Here is a 16,772-nt window from a genome sequence, read left to right as displayed (position 1 = left end):
GCGTGGTTGACTCTTAACTTTTATAAAGAATATCTCTTTGGGTTTGAGACTTTAGTCTTTGCAACTTTACAGATCTTCTTTATGCACCAAGAGCTTGTAACACTCCAAAGAGAAAGGAAAACTTGAAATCACATCATATGACCCCTTTAAGAACAAGTTTAACCAATGTGCAGTTAGTAAAGTCAGTCATGCTTTTCAGATTCAAATTAGACTGATGTACATTTTAAATACCTGTTTTTTTATGAGTAGTCTCAAAGAAAAAATTAGATGACTAATTAATAAAACTAGTCTAAGTATTTTATACAACTGGGCCCAGAAAACAGAATCTGAGGATTCATTCCAAAGTCAAATGGAAAAAATAAGAAGGAAATAAAAAATATATTTTGTATTTTTTTTTAAAAAGAATATTTTAGGACCACCATGATTTGTGCATTTGTGACATTATATTCATGACAGAATTTTTATTTTCTCTTATATTCTCAATTAATATTTATATTCTCAATGTTTCTGTCATTATTCATAAAAATGGGAGGACTGTTTCCTGAACCTACAATGCTGGCTGTTCTATCTCACAACCTGTATGTATGGTTTCATATTTAAAGAATTTGCCACTGATGATTCAAACGCGAGTTTTGAGCAGTGTAGAGTAGCGCTTGTTGTTTGTCGTTTCTCCGATCACAAATGCAGACAAATGGTTTTATGTTTACGCGGCGCGATACGCAACGCAACGCGTAAAAAGACAATATCAAAAGTCATTATAATCAGTAATTATGTCCCCAGTGGATGCAACAAATGCCTCGTTTATAATGGCAGGGGCGTAACATTTCCGTCTCACGCTTGAGGTATTCGGCCAATCATAACACACTGGATAGCTGGCCAATCAGAGCACACCTCGCTTTTCAGACCGATGAGCTTTGTAAAAATCGATGCGTTTCAGAAAGGCGGGGCATAGAGGAGAAACAATGTACAGTATGTGGAAAATAATGTGTTTTTTGAACCTTAAACCGCATAAACACATTTCATTACACCAAATACACAAAATGTTCTTTTTAGCAACGTCATATGACTCCTTTAATTTACCCATCACATTAGCAGTGTTATTTTTGTATCATTTACTATGGTTTTTTATTAATATTTGAAATTAGTTTGTATTTGTATATTTTACATTTTCATTTTAATTGTAGTTAAAAATTTTAGCAATTTTGTTGTGTTTCTAACATTTTTATTAGTTTAAATTAGTCCATAATTATATTTTATTAGTCTCTAATTCTTATTGATTTTATTTCAGTCTTAGTTTTAGTTATTTTAGCAAATTATGCTAAAAGAAAATAATAAATTTTCTCTTAGTAACTAGCAGAATTTTTTTTTAAATAAATAATATATTTATATGTTTTTTATTTTATTTCAGTTCACGTATATCTTTTCAAGTAACAAAAATTTGTTTTTTATGTTTTTGGTTTCAGTTTTAATTTTAGCTTTAGTTGACAATAACCCTGCACATAAGTGACGTGTATAAAGTGCTCGGTGCTAAACCCGACAATTAATGACAACCAAACCAGAAGACAGTAACTAAACTACTACAGAATATATACAAACATCAATGCATATATTTGTCATGTCACACTTACTTTATCAAGCTCCTCATTCCATAGCTGATCGGAAGAGAAAGACACAAACAGAAAGACATGACAAGATAAGAGCACAGAGAGCATTACAATGATAATAAGTATTAAACTCAAGCTGTGTTTAATTACAGCAGAACACAAAGGAACAAAGTGTGACTGTTAATACAATTCAGAATGCTGACATCTCTGAGGACCAAACTATAAATGATGAAAGTAAATGTGAAATAAAAGCAGAAAAATGTGTGATTAGTTTCGTTATAGTGGTAAGTATTAGGTTGCTCATTTACATCCTTAATGCATGAGGGTGAAGCATGTAGAAGAGCAAAGTTATGGAAGGATATTTCTGCCACGGAATAAACAAATTAAAAAGGTAATTGTAACTTTTTGATTCTTAGAATCTTGCAAATGTAAGTAACTCAATTGCGGGTTTATGTCTCACAATTCTGACTTTTTCTTAGAATTCTGAGTTTACGTCTCGCAATTCTGTTTTTTTGTTTCTATTACAGAACAAAAAACATTATAAAGGTATTTGTGGCTTTTTCTCTCACAATGCTGACTTTGTTTTCTCTTGCAAATTTGAGAGTTTGTATCTCACAATTCTGAGTTTATATCTTACGATATTTACCTTTTCTCTCAGAATTGTGAGAAAAAAGTCTGGTCTGTGATAAAAAAAATGTTTACCTTTTTAATTTGGTTTTATTCTGTGATGGAAATAAGCTTCCATATGCTGATTTGTATCATTGGTAAAATCACATCCCTCACAGAACGAAGGAAAACACTGCGATTTGACAACAGCATGTCAGAATAATGTAATGACAGACTGTCTCTCGTGAATATTAATACTGGAAATGTTATATGTGCTTGTGTATATAGATGTGTGTGTGTGGAGGTGGATGTCTGCAGGATGTTCTTACAGCAGATGCACTGGCAGACAGCACATAATTACGCGGTCTTGTCTCTTGAAAGTCTGGAACAGACTGAAACAGAGAGGAACACACTTTAATACACACCTCCTGCCAAAACACAATCACTAGCAGCAGATATTTTAGGTAAGAGACTGACTGGCTCCATCTTCATCCACTGCACTGAACTATAGGATGATAACTGCTGGTCATTGTGAGAAACTAAAAACAAAAATTAGCAATGAATTCTCTTCTAAAAGCCTTCATGCATCAGAACTACAGCTAAAAAGATTCAAAGATCAGAATAATGTGTTCAAGTTTAGATGATGTTTAGCTAATCTTTAATTAATATAAGAATGAAAACATCTGATCTTTGATCTTGCTGAATGATGAAATAAAGATACTGCAACTGAAATATTGCATCTTTAAGTGCATTATGTATAAATTCTGTTGCATTAACGAAACCCAAAACAATTTGATCATGATATGATGGAACAGATGATCACATGATCACAAACTACACTTTCTGTTCATATATTAGCCACTAGAGGACGCTGACAGAATAACTGTATTCTGTAGACTCTATCAGCTTTCACTCTTGACAGAGGAAGTTTTGATTGATTTCTCTGTTCCAAACCCTCGCTGTCAACCGTCTACACACACAGGCCATAACAATCTCAGGCAGCATCATAACTGCAATGGATCCTCAAACGTAACTGATTTTCAACAGGGGCTGAATCTCTGCTAATGCTCACAGCTAATTTCCCATAGTCTGTAGTAGCATTTTATGGTTAACTAAAAAATAATAATTTAAATTAAAATAAATTTAAAATTTTTTTTTAGAAATGTTGCCTTGGCAACTAACTGAAATAAGCTTAAGTGTTAAACTAAAATAAAAATGAATGAAAGCTAAATATGAAATATTAAAAAAGCTAATACAAAAGACAAAAGTACATATAATTACTAAAACCTAAACTAAAATTAAATTAAATTAATTAAAATGAAGACAGAAAACATAAAAATAAATATTCAAAATAAAAATAAATACTACAAAGGTATTTAAATAATACTTAAATAACACTTGCATGTTTGTAAGCCAACAAAATGATACTCAAATAAGCACAAAAATACAAAACATGCATAAGTAGTAGCTATGTAAAATTGTGTATGACACTTGGATATTTGTATATTTGACTTGTGGCAATAAAATACACTAATATTATCAGTACTAAATAACATATATTTTTACAATGAAGGGCATAGCAACCTTTATAAATGAGGAATTTGGAAATGTAGAAATTATTCCCCCTACTTTTTGGGAGACATTCAAAAAAATAAAAATAAATAAATAAATAAAAATCTCTAAGCTTGTTGCGATGCATTCTGGAAATCTATATTTTAAAGGTTTACTCAGATACAAGTAATTCCATCATATTATTCAAAAGAAGATCTTAGTGGAGTTCATGAAAAACGAGGAACAAAACTGAAAGGCCTTTAAGTCATTGTAATAAAAAAAAAAAAAAGTTAAAAAGGCAAAAAAAAAAAAAAAGCATAACGTGCATAAGAGGAAACACACTGCGATACTCACTTCTCCCTCACACTGTGAAGGTTAAAGCAGAAACACACGGTTAGTGCTCGATCAACCGGTGAGAAATCACTCAATATTCACAGCCACACACAACAAACACGAGGAAGAGACCCATATCGAGTGATGTCATCAAAGCGTGACAATAAGGAAGAGGAATGAGAGGGTTGAGAATCGAGAACCAGTTATTATTCACAACTAGTTACCTTTTTTAGAATACCAAAATCAAATAACAGTTTTGAAATGTTTGCATTCCGCAGGACAGAAGATCGTAATCAAATAAAATACACATAATAAGAAGGGAGTCTTCAAGACAATCAACTTTCAAGTATTTGATTGTTTTCCAGATTAACAAACTTCTGTAGTGAATGGGTGCCGTCAGAATGAGAGTCCAAACAGCTGATAAAAACATCACAGTAATCCACACCACTCCAGTCCATCAGTTAACATCTTGTGAAACCAAAAGCTGTGTTTGTAAGAAATAAATATATTGAGACGTACTGTATACTGCTTAACAATTGCTTTCTCCAAGTGAAAAAGTCACCTGGTCTGAATCAGGAGAGAAATCTGCTCAGATCAAGCACCGTTTATAAGAGGCAAAACAAAACAATTCTAAACAAATTTGTGGGTGGATTTTGATGTGAGAGGACAACAGTAGACAGACTTTTTCACTCGATGAAGCGTTATTATTGATTAAGGACTCATATTTTAGCCGGAAGCAACAGTTTAGTTAAAACGTTTTGATGGATTTGTTTCTTACAAACACTGAACTTTGGCTGAACTATTGCTTTAAGAAAACTTAAATGTGAACCAAAATCAGAAATGCTAAATCCCTTATGATTCCAATTCCTAGAGAAAAGAGAAGAAAAGGGAGGAGAGAACAGGGGAAATAAATCTTACAGCCGCTTTGGTCTCCGCCGCTTTGGCCTTCTTGAGTCGCGCTTTACAGGCGTCGAGATCCAAGCGCCGATTCTCCAGGAGTCTCCGCTCTCTCTGCGAGGAGGACAATATTTTTCAATATATCAGCATCATGCTCAAATCTGTTAGTACAAGAGTCAAACTCACAGAAATGGTCCTCCAGTCGCCCTCCAGAAAGTTGTGTAGGGGTGTGAGGAAGCTAATGGATGAGGTCTGCAGAAACTCTCTCTCAGCGCCACCCAGTCTCCTCTGACAGTCGCCCACTTTGATTAGAGTGCTTCCTACACGGCCAAAGCACAGATGAGTCACGAGTAAAACCCACAGTGTGGGCAGAATTACTTCATTCCCACAAAATCCATTTCATTTCCACAAAATCCATTTCATTTCCAACACAGATAAATTAAGTGCATTAAATAACACATCTTGAAAAGAATTCTGCTGATCTGTAAAAAAAGTTCTATCATCACCTAATTTAATGAAGCAAAGTTCAAAAATATCAATAACAAGTTCCAGCACATAGTTTTTCACAAAATAAGGATGAAATATTATAAATAGGGATATGCTGGTATCAAATTTTCAGAGTGCGCACGCATCTTTCATGCAGCATACGGCGGTGTTGTGCATTTTGACCAGTTGATGGGAGAAGTATTCTTAAAATGCATTCAAAATTCGGAATCATTTGTAATATATAATTATTCACGGTATTTAGAAGTGGCCCACGATAACAATATCGTGCATATTCATTACCGTGATATATCGCATTACCGAATACCGGCACAAGTCTAATTATAAATAATATCAAATTATATGTATCAGCTTTAATTCACGTTTCAAAGTAGCAAAAGCAGTCAAATGTCAAAAGTTTTAGTTTTAATGAGAAAAGAAGTATTCAGAATGTATCGTTTAACTTACAATCTCCAAAAGAGTGGCAAAAGTGGATTTCGGCATCAATTAATAAGAATTTAACAAAGGAAGTGTCTTTTTCTGCTGATTAAGGGATAGTTTAAGACTTCTTCAACTAACAAATGGTTGTCGAAAGCAAAAATGCTACAAAATGCAATATATTTTGTGAGAAAGTGCGACATGCTCGAGCAAAACAGGCACTATTTTTTAAATCAGCACCACAAAATTAGTAAGAAACAAGTATTGGATTTCATTCAGCAAATAGGATGCAGACCAGTGTAGCGGTCATATCGGTTATTACTGTAATTTTACTGCATTGCACTCAATGGGGAAATTTAATGTGGATGTAAAATAAGGATGCAAGCAAACTGTGTCACAGCCGGTTGAGAGGGACATTCACAAATATGTTAGAGCAACTGTTCGGCCCACCGAATCAATAATTAACACCTCTTTACATGGCAGTCTGTGATTTTAACTGCAAAACTTCACTGAATTGCCTCAAGCTCTTTTCTGTTAGGCTCGACTTCAAAAATCACCATACTTCCTTTATATCAGAATAATTAAGGAAATATCCCTATCACAATATCAGCAGCCTCAGTTCCGAGAAAGGCTCATTCTTGGTCTATTTGGACCCAAGAAATGAAGGAAAGTTTAGTCGAACCTTGGCAGGAGCACCCATGTCTATTTGATGTTTCATCTGAGCTTTAACACAACAGGGTCGAGAACCTACATAAATCAGTCAAGTCAATGTGTTTCATATTATAGCTAATATAAAAATTCTATAAAAATTCTATAAAATGCGTACATGTAACAGTAGGGTGCACCCTGTATTAAAAATAAGTGCATAAAAGTTTAAAAAATATTAAATGTCATTAAAAATATTATTATTATTAAAGTATTAAAGGGATGCCCATTTTCCACAAGTTGATATGATTCTTTAGGGTCTTAATGAAATATCTATAATATACTTTGGTTAAAATTTCTTAATGGTAGTGTAAAGCAACAGTTTTTACCTTGTCAAAAACAGCTATTAGGAAAGGCGATTTGCAAAGATTCATTAAAAAAAACGTATACTACGGATGCACCGATACCACTTTTTCCAGTACTCGCGCGATACTGATACTTTTATTTTTGGTACTTGCCGATACCCGACAAGCTCGTGCATCTGCGCCGCCGCGCGCTCAATCCACTCAGCGTGCTTTGTTTTTCAGCTCGCGCACATCAGCTATACAGGTGTTAATACTGAATGTTTAACATTATATTCATTGCATACATATACTTCGTAGTAGACATCCTTAACTCCTTTCTGCTGTCTGTTGTTCTGTTGTCTGTGTTTCTTTGTCTGAATATGGCGCTTATCACATGCTGTGTGGTATCGGCGTTTGGTATCGGTGCATCCCTAACGTATACTTACTTCTTCAGTAGGTGAAGCTGGATCACGAATGATTCGTGTGTACATAGACGCATTTAGATAGATCGCATTTAGAAAACAATGGCGGACTGATGACAGCTCATTCAGGGAGGGTCTGTGATAAAACCAAAGACTGACGCCACTGTCAATCAACAATCGTGGGAGGGGCCTGTGCAGAACTACGTCATTCTGCCAAGAATCTGAGATCGGCTTGATATGAGAAAAGGGTTTAGATTTATCGGGATTTTAAAAAACCACTGGGTGGATTTTTATCATTATAGGGTGGTTGTGTACACACTGCCAACACACATTTATGTTCAAACAACATGTAAAAATTAATTTTACATCCGATGACCCCTTTAAAAGTATTATTATTATTAAAAATTATTACAATCATTATGAAATATTAAGGTATGTTGTAATGAGTAATGAATGTGACAATGAACAATGAAGATAATTATTTCCTTATCACTTCTCGCATGCGTTTGGTTGTGAAACATTTAGTTATTTTTAGGGATGCACCGATACCACTTTTTCCAGTACTCGCCCGATACCGATACTTTTATTTTTGGTACTTGCCGATACCGATGCCGATACCGGTATTTTTATTGCATTTGTACATTTTTTAAATATTGGGTACAGAAACCAAAAGGGTATGTATAATGTTAGTTGGTTAACTTCATTTATCAAATAGATACAGTCAAACCAAAATTTATTCAGACACCTTCAACATTTCTCACATTATCACAGTTTATTCGTTATAGTTTAGAAAATGGTAATAAAATATGACAAGAACTCAGAGTTACACTGTGTGAGAACAAATTCATCTTGATAATGTTAGATAATTTTGATAGAAAGGTATGTAATAGATTACAATCAACCAAAATAATTCAGACAGCTGTTAGTATGACAGTATTTACACAACTATGAATACTTTGTCGGGCAACCCTTAGCCTCAATGACAGCCTGTAGTCTCCTGGGCATGCTGTCACCCAGGTTCATGAAAACCTCAACTTCAGTTTTTTTCCCAGACTCGGTCTGAATAATTTTTGGACCCAAATTTGTATCAGTTTTATTGGTAGTCCACTGTATGAAGAATTTTTGGGTATGATTTGTCACAGTTTAGTTTATTTTGCTATCCTCACTTACATAAATGAACTATAGTGTCCTGCACCCACTAGTAAAAAAATATCAAAAATTATATCTGGTCTCTGAATCATTTTTGGTTTCACTGTATATCCTTCGGTTATTTTCACACTTAATTATGCCCATTAAAATGTATTTTACAAGTTTTTGTTACTTTTACTGTTCATTTTTTTGCTCTATGGTACATCATCTTTAATTTAATAGCATTATTGCAGCGGCTTAGTACTTTAATCACGCGCTTTGCTGTAATAATGCAGGGAACCACTCGTTATAAATCTCCTAACTGTGATATTTTCAGAAATAGAAGTCGCGTTTTTTCATCTGAAACGTGCTGCGGTTTATTTTCAAAAGCCACTCATATAATGCAGCAACACTCATGAAGCAAGCAAAACACACGCAACGAGCACACGTATTTGTACTGGTGCAGAATGAGAGGACAGTAGTACAGCCTAGCGCATTTCACACAGGCTGCTAGATTCACTTTCGCTAGAAAGTCGTGTATGCCTAAGGTTGAAAATAGATGATGTTTATAGTGAATGCCCCTATGAATGGTTTTATTTTTACGATTTCGTTTTAATCCAAATGATGCGTGTGCTAAGTGAGTGAACATCGATCAAAGATCACACAACAGAATTGCGCGCGCTCTCTCTCTCTCTCTCCCTCTCTGTCTCTCTCCCTACCGTTAAGTAACTTGTGCATTGTTTTACTTACTTGTTTTTGACATATCCGACCGAACTACAAACTTTCCAGTGATGTCTGTGAGAAAGATATATTCACTCGACAAGCTCGCGCATCTGCGCCGCCGCGCGCTCAATCCACTCAGCGTGCTTTGTTTTTCAGCTCGCGCACATCAGCTATACAGGTGTTAATACTGAATGTTTAACATTATATTCATTGCATACATATACTTCGTAGTAGACATCCTTAACTCCTTTCTGCTGTCTGTTGTTCTGTTGTCTGTGTTTCTTTGTCTGAATATGGCGCTTATCACATGCTGTGTGGTATCGGCGTTTGGTATCGGTGCATCCCTAACGTATACTTACTTCTTCAGTAGGTGAAGCTGGATCACGAATGATTCGTGTGTACATAGACGCATTTAGATAGATCGCATTTAGAAAACAATGGCGGACTGATGACAGCTCATTCAGGGAGGGTCTGTGATAAAACCAAAGACTGACGCCACTGTCAATCAACAATCGTGGGAGGGGCCTGTGCAGAACTACGTCATTCTGCCAAGAATCTGAGATCGGCTTGATATGAGAAAAGGGTTTAGATTTATCGGGATTTTAAAAAACCACTGGGTGGATTTTTATCATTATAGGGTGGTTGTGTACACACTGCCAACACACATTTATGTTCAAACAACATGTAAAAATTAATTTTACATCCGATGACCCCTTTAAAAGTATTATTATTATTAAAAATTATTACAATCATTATGAAATATTAAGGTATGTTGTAATGAGTAATGAATGTGACAATGAACAATGAAGATAATTATTTCCTTATCACTTCTCGCATGCGTTTGGTTGTGAAACATCATTTGTGGACCAGACAGAGTTGTCGACGAATCTTCCTATTGTAAAGTCATGCAGCGTGTAACCTCCTGTCGCCGAACCACCGTGCAATGTGAACACAGCAGCAACTGAATGCTACCCCAGATAGTCGTGCAGTGTGAAAACAACGGTGATCAGATTACTTTGAAAATCGTGCAGTGTGAACTCTGCATAAGTGTCATTGATTGTGTGACTCTTTGTACAGACAGTCAGATGTTCCTGTTGCTCTCTGGATCATCTCAAATCATGCTGGAGAACATGATCATCAGGTTTTGTTCATGGAGCTCCATTAAAGGTAAAGAGAAACACCAAATGAGACATTCTCAAATTGTTATTCGAAAAATTCAAAAGAAAAGCATTTTCAGTAGTGATTTTAGACATTTGGACACCTTTTAAAGTATCCATGAAATCAATGATTATTTTTGGCTTTTGGTATGAATATGTTAGGCTTAAGATTATCTATAAGCTAGCGTGCTACAAAACAATGACAAAATTCGCTTTTACAAGATATAATCATTCAAAACTTACGGTCTCTCACTTCCGCCAATATGGATCAGCGATTTTGATGACATCACACTGCACTTCAGCTTCTCATCAAACTTTCTGTCCAATCAAATGCTCTCTAGAACCCGAAACGTCCCGCCCCCTGCACTATAAATAGATGCTGAAGCTGCGGCTCAAACTGGTCACTTGTTCACAGGATTTGTATTTTCTGTACAGTGAATGGCACGCAGTGCACTATATAGGGGACAGGGAACAATTCAGACAGTGCAAATATGCTTTCCGTTGGGGCGAATGAAGCCTGGTTTCACGCGGTGTCACATTAACCGCCGCACTGTGCACGCAGTCTGCTCCGGTCCACAGACACGATACACGAAGCGGATAATATGCACGAGTCGGCGCAGACCATACTTAACGGACCCATTTGAATTCTACACAGAATGCTATATTTTATAGCAATATGAGATTGTGACTGTCAAATGCTGTCAAATGCGGCTTTACCGAGCTCAACGGCTCTGGTGCAAACTGTAACTGTGATATAAACGAAACGCTATTGGCTATTTTAAAAAAGGAGGCGGGACATGAAATGACGTCAACACACAGAAGAACGCTGCGTGTTTCAAAGCACTTCAGTGGACCTTTAAATGTATTTATGTGAAAACTATAGCATGCTTTCTTGACACAAGTAACCTAATTAATGGCCAACAACAAATGCAGTCAAAAGTTCATCTACAAACACTCCATACATTAATTTTACAAGGTTTTCTATACTTTAGACAGGCTGCATTAGTCCTGTACTTGCAGAGATAAACCATGTATGTCCACTGACTGACACTACAGCCCATCCTAAAAGCATGTGGTCACAGGACGTTAATGAGCCATTTAAAACCACTAAGTGCACTTTAGTTTGAGAACAGACAGTGCACAGTTCTCTCTTCACTCTATGGATCTATTATCTGTGCTTTTCAAGTGGCAACCAAACACTGCAATAAAAGCATTTATCATTCAGGAAATAAATAAATAATAAAATTGCACTGGAATTCATATTTATTCACTTATTCATAGATGTTTATTAATATACCAACCCATATTTAATGTTCTCAAGTAAAATGTATTTGTATAGCACTTTTTACAATACAAATCGTTTTAAAGCAGCTTTACAAAAAATCATGAAAATGATTATGTCATGATATCTTCATGCCTTATAGTTGCATTTAGCAGATTAGAGCTTTTCGAAAATATAATATAGTTACGTTTTACAACGATACAAACAATCAAGCAGTTGAGATCTGCTAAATAGTATATATCGCCCTGAATATACTGTATATATACCTGAATATACTGATCTGAATATACTGTATGTGGATAAAGTTATTATAGTTAACTACAACTAAATCCATAAAAAATATTTCTATTACATGAAATAAAATACACTTTAATTGAAATAAAATAAAACAAAACACCTTAAACTTAATTTCAGCTAGATGCACTAAATTCTTGATGCACTAAAATAACTATAATTTAAAAAATAAATATTAAATTATATATATATGTGTGTGTGTGTGTGTGTGTGTGTGTGTATATGTATATACATATATCGACATATAAAAAAATAAAAAACACACCAAAATTACTAAAACTTTAAAATGAACACAGAAAATATAAAAAATGAAAACTAATTTAAAAATATTAATAAAAAACTAAAATAGTATCTTAATGGTACTAAAATAACACATATATATATATATATATACACACACACACACACGGAAGTCGTGGCCTAATGGTTAGAGAGTCGGACTCGTAACCCAAAGGTTGGGATACCCTCTGTATCGTGAAAACCTTGTTGTAGCCTATATATGCTCTATTCATTCTTTTTTAGAAACCTCGCACTTTCCTACTCAATTTTAAACGTTGTAAAATTTTAAACAAATTAAGCGTGGTCCACTGCTGCACACGTGCCACAATATCGATACAGGGCCAGCTGTATCGATACTCGTATCGTCAAATCTCTGTGACGATACATCGTCGTATCGATATTTTGAACATAGCACTAATATATATATATATATTTATATAAAGGGTTTATATAAAGGGTCATATTTTCTTTTACTGTGGTTTCATTTATAGTGACAGGTGAATTGTGGACCAAATTACTGACCTCTGACAGTAATAACAGATGATATGAGCAGTGTTCTCCCATAACATTTACATTTAGTCATTTAGCAGATGCTTTTATCCAAAGCGACTTACAAATGAGGACAATGGAAGCAATCAAAATCAACAAAAGAGTAAATAAGTATATTTATTTTCTGCACAACTGTATGGTTAATTTCATTTTTATGTTTTAATAATCAATTTTAATTCAATTTTATTTGCATTTAGCAATGTTTTTTCTTCCCAGCTGTGCGCAACTCGATCAAAACTGAAACTCAAAAACAGGTCACAGGTCTTGTTTTGATTGCAAAAGGCTCATCACAAATCACTGCTTTGACAAATGTGTTATCTAGAATGACTTTCTAATTGCTCAGAAAGCATAAAATGCATCCTCTGTCTGGTTTAAAACCCTGATGCAGAGCTTTAATATTATAGTTTTTGAGAATCAGGTTTATTAATATTGATAAAAATGACTAGAGCACAGTTAGGTCAATTTAATTATCATGTAAGAGGCAAGAAAAGCAACTAAAAATCAATTGGACACCTCTGGTACTTCTACTGAAGGTTATAAAGGGAAAATCTCTGTGGAAGAATGCTGGCCAGGAAATGACATCACAGACTGCTGTGACCTCTGACACTATTGATCAGTCCGATGGGGAACAGAAAAGAAAATGCATCGAGATTTATTGGTTTGGCTGCTTCCACACAGCCTGTGGGGAAAAACCATCAGAGACTGCAAAATCAATCCAATCACACTGAAAAACTTCACATTACAGTCGGTGCGCTTTAATTATTCCCCCACTTAAAGAGCGGAACGCTTGCTAACCTATCGTGCTTTCACATTATTATATCTACAAAAGAAGCTTTAGAATCACAAACACAGACAGTGGCTCTTAATGTTACTGCAGGGGATTGAATTAGATTAAGAGCATCATTTGAAAACCAAATCAATGGATTTGTCCTCGACCCAGCGGAGTTCAGCTTACAGACAAAATAAATCAAGTGTTTACTCTTGGCAGCCTTTTTCTGCCAAAAATGCACACAGACAATCCCGTGCTGAGGTTTGCAAAGAATTTTAAAGTGCTGATTTTTTTTAAAAATGAGACGACAAAAACATTGTCAGACATGTTTCTGAGTTTGGATTCTTACCGTACGGGGTTCCAGGTCCAAACTCCTTCGCTGCCTCCAGCATGAACTGGCCTAAGATCTCTCCATTAGTGGGCCGCGGGGGAACCTTCCGGTCAAGCTTTTCATACAGGAACTCTTCGATGCGAGCACCTGGCGCACAAGTGGACATATAAAGCAACATCAAAAACAAATGAACAATAGCAGTCAAGATGTGACACTTCTGACATACTAAAGGAAAAAACACGATGACAATGATTTTTGTGGTGCAAAAACTACATACTTCAGCACTTTGGTCTACTTTGCAGTTTTTTAAAGGACCTTTACTTGGACACAAATAAATTTGGAAGTCTTTAATTAGAGGACATTTTGTCAGTCCCCAGGATCATTTAAACAGGATCTAAAGAGGATCGCTTCAACCTTTTCGAATTTTATGAATGATTATTTTAGGTTCAAGTGTGTGTAAGGATTTGGAAACAAGTTTTGCCGTTCAAAACTAAGCTCAGAATCGACTCAAGAAAGAATCGCGATGCATTCGGAAAATCTCAGAATCGATGCAGAATCATTTCTCGATTCGCGAAGCATCGATTTCTTTTCCCAGCCCTAATTAATCGTTTGACAGCACTAAATATAATACTTTATAATATATGAAATATATTAATAATATATAATATTAAATTAATACAAAATACTTAAACAAATAAACAATTATTTGATAAACAAATAATTTCTGACTTACAGCTCCAAGACTTTTCTCACAAAAAAAAGGAATAATGTCATTATCATCATACACAGTAGTTGATGTTTGATCAAAGCCCTAATCAGATATTTATTCCAGATCATGTTCAAGGTCCCACAGATGAAACACAGTCACAGCAGCAGTCAAAAGTGTCCTGAACTGACTCATGACTCTTATATATCAGGTGTGTCTGAGTCACCAGCACCTGCTCACCAGGGTTTGGCTGAAGCAGAACTTCAGTCTGTCTGTAGATTTTCTCGGTCCAGTTTTTGGTGCAGTCAGCTCTGGACAGCAGATTCTCAAAGTGTGTGTCCAGCTCGGTCTTCTCAGCCTGTCCCAGTTTCTCCTCTGTAAACTGGAGCAAAAGAAGCGAGATCAACAAGAACCTGTCATATTCCTGAGAGGAAACGCATCACAATAATCAGTGTTGGGAAGATTACTTTGGAAATGTAATAGGTTACAGATTACAAGTTACCCTATTTAAAATGTAATAAGTTGTGTAACTATTTCAATTACTTTATTAAAGAAATGTAACTGAATACATTTGACTACTCTTCTAAATTTCTAATGTTTTCAATTATTAATCATTTTCAAATATGTAAACTAGGCAGGGTTAACCTTACAGTAGTTCTCAACACTGATTACTGTCAGACTTTCCAAATCCTTCATCACTTGAATTAAGATTATAGTAATTAAATTTTAAAGCACAGCCACCACAAAATTGAAAACGACGTGTTTGAGAGAGGCGGGGCATAGAGGACCTACAATAATGTACAGTATTTGAAAAATAATGTGTTTTTTTGAACATTAAAGCATGTCAACATATTCTGTTACACCAAATACACAAAATAATGATCTTTAAAATAGCATCATATGACCCCTTTAACACCTCTTTTCACTTTGTGATAGTTCTGAGGCTAAATATAGATTTAAAATCATAACAAGAAATAGTTTAATAGCTACGATACTGTTTTTTAAATCAAATCTTTGCATAGCTATGACAGGAAACACTGGAATCTAACCATGCCTTGGGGAAAAAGCAGTTAATCTTGAAAAATAAAGCAAACACATTAACCCAAACAAGAAATAAAACAGTTATCGAATAAACGTGTCCTATTCTGTGTCCTAAAACCCTGAAACATTGTCTTATATTTTAGAGCAGTTATTAAACCTGTAAGTTATGTGGTTATGTGGATGTGTGTGTGTGTGTGTGTGTGTGTGTGTGTGTGTGTGAAAAAGAATTCAGATGTAACCTCCATTGTAATTGTTATTTTCATAAGTAACGTTAACTGTAATTTAACTACACATTTTCTTCTCAGTCACTGTAACCGATTCCCATTACATTTATTTTGTAATTTAGTTACATGTAACTAGTTACTTCCCAACACTGAAAATAGCACCAAACAGCCTAACTTAATAACGTTATATTTAAATACGCCTCATGTTCAAACCAATCAATATCACTATTTAATTGCTGTTTTATAACATACACTACATTAGTCACATGAATTATGTTCGAAACTAGATTTAATTCGGCTAAAAGTGCATTTGTGATTTTATCTGTAAAACTCGGTTTGTTTTGTGTAGCTAACGTTAAACGCAGATGCGGGTGTCACGAGTTACACATCAACTGTCACCGGAACTCTTGACTGCCGCGTTTAAACTCGTATATTTATCCAGAAACGGCCCGTTTTTACCTGAACAGCTCGTGAAAAGAATATCCCAGCATCTGTAGCGAGTTTCCTCACGTTGAAATCCATGTTGTAAGCGGAGAAAGAGGCGGAATCCCCGCGGCATCAGGCGCTCCGCAGAGGCCAGTGTGTTTCTGTCTTCAACAGTTTCTATGAGGCATGAACGGTTGTTAACTGTAGGGGGCGCTAAGCGGCTCACGAATACAATCCTCCATTGAGTCGCATTCAAATCTCAGAAAGGTTTTTGTCTTATTGGAAACATTTGTGTTGGGAAGAGTATAATCGTTTGAATCCGTTATTTCCTAACGATTAATAGCTGATATACAAATAAAAATCCGCCGCAGCAATTTCTATAAAATGACTCTTAAAAATCCCTAATCACAATCGACTGTGATTGGTCCATCTTAGCAGCGCTGAGAAAAGTAACAGTTATCACGTGAGTGTACGCTGTTTCAGCGCTTTTCCTGACAATAATTAATTAATAATAATAATAATTTATACCTGAATTATGAC

At 35.2% G+C, this 16,772-nt stretch overlaps 1 protein-coding gene across 6 annotated transcripts in view; it reads right to left on the bottom strand.

The window, feature by feature from the left end:
* sh3glb2a (SH3-domain GRB2-like endophilin B2a) overlaps positions 1-16,406 on the bottom strand; it is a 20,832-nt gene extending 4,426 nt beyond the window's left edge. For 2 of the 6 annotated variants that reach the window (XM_016570830.1, XM_016570832.1), the window contains exons 1-8: positions 16,266-16,406; positions 14,782-14,923; positions 13,854-13,982; positions 5,178-5,311; positions 5,013-5,105; positions 4,116-4,127; positions 2,540-2,602; positions 1,629-1,652 (exon numbers count right to left, since the gene is read on the bottom strand). In XM_016570830.1, the coding sequence (XP_016426316.1) occupies positions 1,629-1,652; positions 2,540-2,602; positions 4,116-4,127; positions 5,013-5,105; positions 5,178-5,311; positions 13,854-13,982; positions 14,782-14,923; positions 16,266-16,328 (660 nt within the window). In that variant the 5' untranslated portion in view covers positions 16,329-16,406. The remainder of the gene's footprint in view (positions 1-1,628; positions 1,653-2,539; positions 2,603-4,115; positions 4,128-5,012; positions 5,106-5,177; positions 5,312-13,853; positions 13,983-14,781; positions 14,924-16,265) is intronic. The other 4 variants (XM_016570831.1, XM_016570835.1, XM_016570834.1 and 1 more) reach the window with 3 other exon arrangements.
* Positions 16,407-16,772: the final 366 nt, after the last annotated feature.

The sequence above is a fragment of the Sinocyclocheilus rhinocerous genome, unplaced genomic scaffold (assembly GCF_001515625.1).
Source record: "Sinocyclocheilus rhinocerous isolate Xijiao unplaced genomic scaffold, SAMN03320098_v1.1 scaffold1223, whole genome shotgun sequence".
Classification (NCBI taxonomy): Eukaryota; Metazoa; Chordata; class Actinopteri; order Cypriniformes; family Cyprinidae; genus Sinocyclocheilus; species Sinocyclocheilus rhinocerous.
This window is presented reverse-complemented; position numbering and strand designations above follow the sequence as displayed.